Below are 3,862 nucleotides of genomic sequence, written 5' to 3' on the forward strand. Positions count from 1 at the left end.
GTTAAAACTTAAAAGTAGGTTTTACTCTCAGTAAGCTTTTATGCAAAAGAAATGTTTTGATCTTGCTAAAGCCTTACTTTGAATCCTATAACCTGCATACCTGAGTCTTCACCTCTTTTCTAGTCGGTTAAGTCTTGTTGAGTACTTTTGTACTCAGGGTTTATTAACCCATGTTGCAGGTGAACCTTTTGATCAACCTTTTGATGGTCGTTGTTTCTTCACTCTTGTGGAGGAGAGTGATGATGATGAATCTGATGTGTGACCTTGGGCAAGTAAAGCAAGTTGTGTGACTAATGGTTTATGTAATATAAAGTTCCGAACCTTTTATGTACTAAACACTTATGGTTTGTAATCTTTGGTCTTAAGTTTCAATCTATGTTATATAACCTTTCCGCTTTTACTCTGATTTATCTTATCTATGAAAATGTTGTAATACTGTAATGCTTAATGAGGGAATTCCTGGAAAGAATGTAACGTGGATGATTCGGGTTTCCCGAGGACACCCGACAGACTTCTTGAGTCATTTGGAACTCGTGCACGCCGATCAGAAGTCTTTGAGACAATGATGGGTGCAGGGCCGCCAGCGGGGGAGGGGGTTGAGTTTATCCGTTTATGTTGTCAAAAAACGGTAGATGTTTAATTTTTTTAAGGCTCTCTTGGAAAAACTATTTTTATCCTGAAACTAATTCGTTGCCTAAGACCTGTTTAGATCCAGGGGCTAGAGCTAGTTTGCGCTAGTTTAGGCTCAACTAGCCCAAAAGTAGCTAAACAGGAGGGTTAGATAGCTAGTTTTTTTGCAATTAGCTTAAAAAACTATCTCTCCAAAGAGATGATTATTTAGGTTAGTTTTGGTTGGACCTACATCAATTCATTTTTCTCTCCAACTCAGGCCACACGGGATCGAGCTTATCCTCTTCCCTAACGATTGATCTACCGTACCGATCCGCCACATTTATTGTCATTTTAACCCTTGCATCCAAACACATTTTCAGCTAGAGCTAGTTCAGGGCTAGTTCTGAGCTAAAAACTAACTCTAACCTCCAGCCGAGCTAGAGTATCCAAACACAAACACGGCCGTTGTAAATTATGTGTTCACCCCTATTAATTAGCGAGGCTGTTTTCTAGAATCAATTTTATGACAACGAAGGAAAAGACCAAATTAATACAAACTTGTAACATGTAAGTAGCAAGGAGTGAATCTCGCCGATGTATTGGTTAACAAACTAAATGCTTTCGCCTTATGCAAATTTTGCCAATAAAGTTTATAAAAAGAATTGGCAAGAGGAATTAATACAAACAGGTTTGTCTGTGAACCCACAAAATAATAAGCCTAATTGTGGGTTTTGCAGACAAATCCCGATTGCATTCCTGTATAAGAAGCAAGAGAAACTAAACAACGCCAGATGTTGGTAAATAAAAATAATACAAAGAGCTTGTATTCAATCAAACAAGAATAAATGCGGTCTTCCTTTGTTGCCACGTTAGCAGCCTGCGTGACGTTGGGAATCAGCTCACTTGCAGTTGCAGGGCGGCCGCGTACATTCTTCTGGACTTTGATCACATAATCACACTTGTCAACTTGCGCCTACCTTGTGCTTTCAGTTAAGTACCTGCTGTGACATGCATGCTAGTAGTAACTGCTAAACTAGTTTGTAGCAGGACCTTTTGATACACCTTATTCCGCTTCTTTTTGAGGAACTACTCATCCCAGGCTTACTTTGCTGACCTTATTAGCTTCCGATTTCATGGTTTCAGACGAAATAAACCAACTCGTCAAATCGCGCTGGATACCAACCTTAGGGCTCACGCTTGTTTTTGTTTACTCCCCAAATAAACAGCAGGAATATGAGCAGATGAAAGTGATGTGTCTGTCTCTGCCACAGTGCCACTGCATTGTTGCCTACCACTGCTTGCCCCTAATTAATGCCAACACAGCACGTACCGTAACCCCGTACGGATTATATATCCAGATCCGGTGTAGTAATATAATCTTGCAGATCGAACCTATGACGTCGAATTGCTACTATGCTTTGCATCTTCCAGAACAATAATAAAGCTGAATATGATCGCACAATCATAGAGCTGTAGCTAGCTTTACTTCGCTGAATATGATCAGAGAACCGTCTAAGGCTACACCATCTGTTGAGCACTTGAACCACTACCTGCCTCTGGGCATCTGATTCCAAGCTCACTAGCTCTGAAGAATCTCCTTTACGTCGCAGTCCAACGCCCACCACCAATAGTCCTCTGCATTGCATGCATGATATATAGGAATCAAAAGCTATGCGGCCGGATTGGTGATAGATAGATAGATATAACCAAAGGCTCTCTCCTTGCGTCTGAAGATTGGTTGGTTCATAGTTAGCATAAAGAAGCATTATTCTCATTCTCAAGAAGCAAGCAGCTACACGCGCGCTACATAGGCACCAGACTCTGAGAGAGCAGAGCGCGCGCGAGAGAGAGAGGCCGTGCACGGTGCACCTCGTCCATCCTCGTCGCCATGGGGAGGTCCTCTTCCACGGAGAAGCTGGTGTGCTTCGTGCTGGCGGTCCTGGCCGTGCTGTCCCCGCTGTACATCGACCGGCGGCCCGCGGCGGAGCGCGAGGAGGATGAGGACGAGGACGGCGGCCCGTCGGCGCTGTGGCTGCCGGCGGTACTCGTCGCGCTCATCGCGGCCATCAACGTCACGTGCTTCATGGACCGGCGCGTCGTCAGGTTCGACCCCTACTGGATCCACCGCGTGTGGGGGTCCTCCGGCGGCCTCCTGGCCATGCTGCTGCTCCTCGGCTTCGTGCTCAGGTGCAAGGCGTCGTCCCTGCTGCAGTATACCAGCACCTAGCTATACCTCGATGCCTCGGTCGGTCGTCGTCGTCGTGGGGCTTTTTCTTTGGATCGGAGAGGATGCGGGCGTCAGGATCAGTCACTGCGTGTTTTGTCACACAAATGTGTACGGTACCCGTGATGATGTAGCGGTCTCGGGCTCTCTGCGCATGTGAATTCTCTTTGTGCAGGCTCTGCGCATGTGAATTAGCTTCAGACACGGTGCCTTCTCGCGAATTATGCTTCTGGCTGGTTCAGTTCCAACTCTCCGCTCTTGGCAAATCCGTAATCCGCGAGGTTGATATTTATCTTTGCTGCTATTGCTCTGTGTGGTAGTAGTACTATGTTACTAATATCATACAGCTGCAAAACGAACTAGCAAAGTAGCGATAGTGTTAGCAACTGTGCCAAAAATTAAGACTAATTTACTGGCATCAGAAAACAAAGTTATCTATGACAAGGATGGATTGGTCATCTCCGTGGAAGTGGCAGGAACAATGCACAATCTTTTCATACCTTGATAATCTGACTCTGTAACATATAGACCACATCGTAACACAGATCTTCAAGAACTAAAGACTCTGTACATCGTAATCTGACACAGGAACAAAATGTGGAAGTGATATAGCATGATTAAACTCGCGAAGCAAGTACAAACATTTGGTTCATGACCAAAACTTGCAGCCCCGCCAAAGGTTAGTTATGTCATAGTTTCTCCGGTAGTTGTTTGGTTCACATCCATAACTACGGCGTGTCACACTTTCTCAGCACATTGTCCAACATGTTATAGACTTATTTTCATATCAAGCTTTATCACAAATGTTGCTTTAATTTTGCTCGTCATACTTTATGTGGCAGCCACAGATTGTCGAATATCAGACGTTGCAAAGTATAGCACCAACCAAACAGACCAATCAACAATTTTTAACATCCCAACCGTGGCCTGGCTGAGTTAGAAGGGAATTTCACGTAATTTGAAGAAAAAGAAAATACAAAATAGCCTTTTGCAACGCATGCTTCACGGTTCTCTAGCTATCCTTTT

The 3,862-nt window shown here is 44.2% G+C and overlaps 1 protein-coding gene across 1 annotated transcript; it reads left to right on the plus strand.

The window, feature by feature from the left end:
• On the plus strand, positions 2,144–3,280 carry LOC8059794. Its single transcript, XM_021459887.1, has one exon. The coding sequence runs from the start codon at positions 2,501–2,503 to the stop codon at positions 2,837–2,839; it is 339 nt and encodes a 112-aa protein (XP_021315562.1). The 5' UTR covers positions 2,144–2,500; the 3' UTR covers positions 2,840–3,280.

The sequence above is a fragment of the Sorghum bicolor genome, chromosome 1, assembly GCF_000003195.3.
Source record: "Sorghum bicolor cultivar BTx623 chromosome 1, Sorghum_bicolor_NCBIv3, whole genome shotgun sequence".
Lineage (NCBI taxonomy): Eukaryota > Viridiplantae > Streptophyta > Magnoliopsida > Poales > Poaceae > Sorghum > Sorghum bicolor.

Coding starts and splice junctions, on each gene's coding strand:
- LOC8059794 (XM_021459887.1), top strand. CDS start 2,501: ATGGGGAGGTCCTCTTCCACGGAGAAGCTGGTGTGCTTCGTGCTGGCG.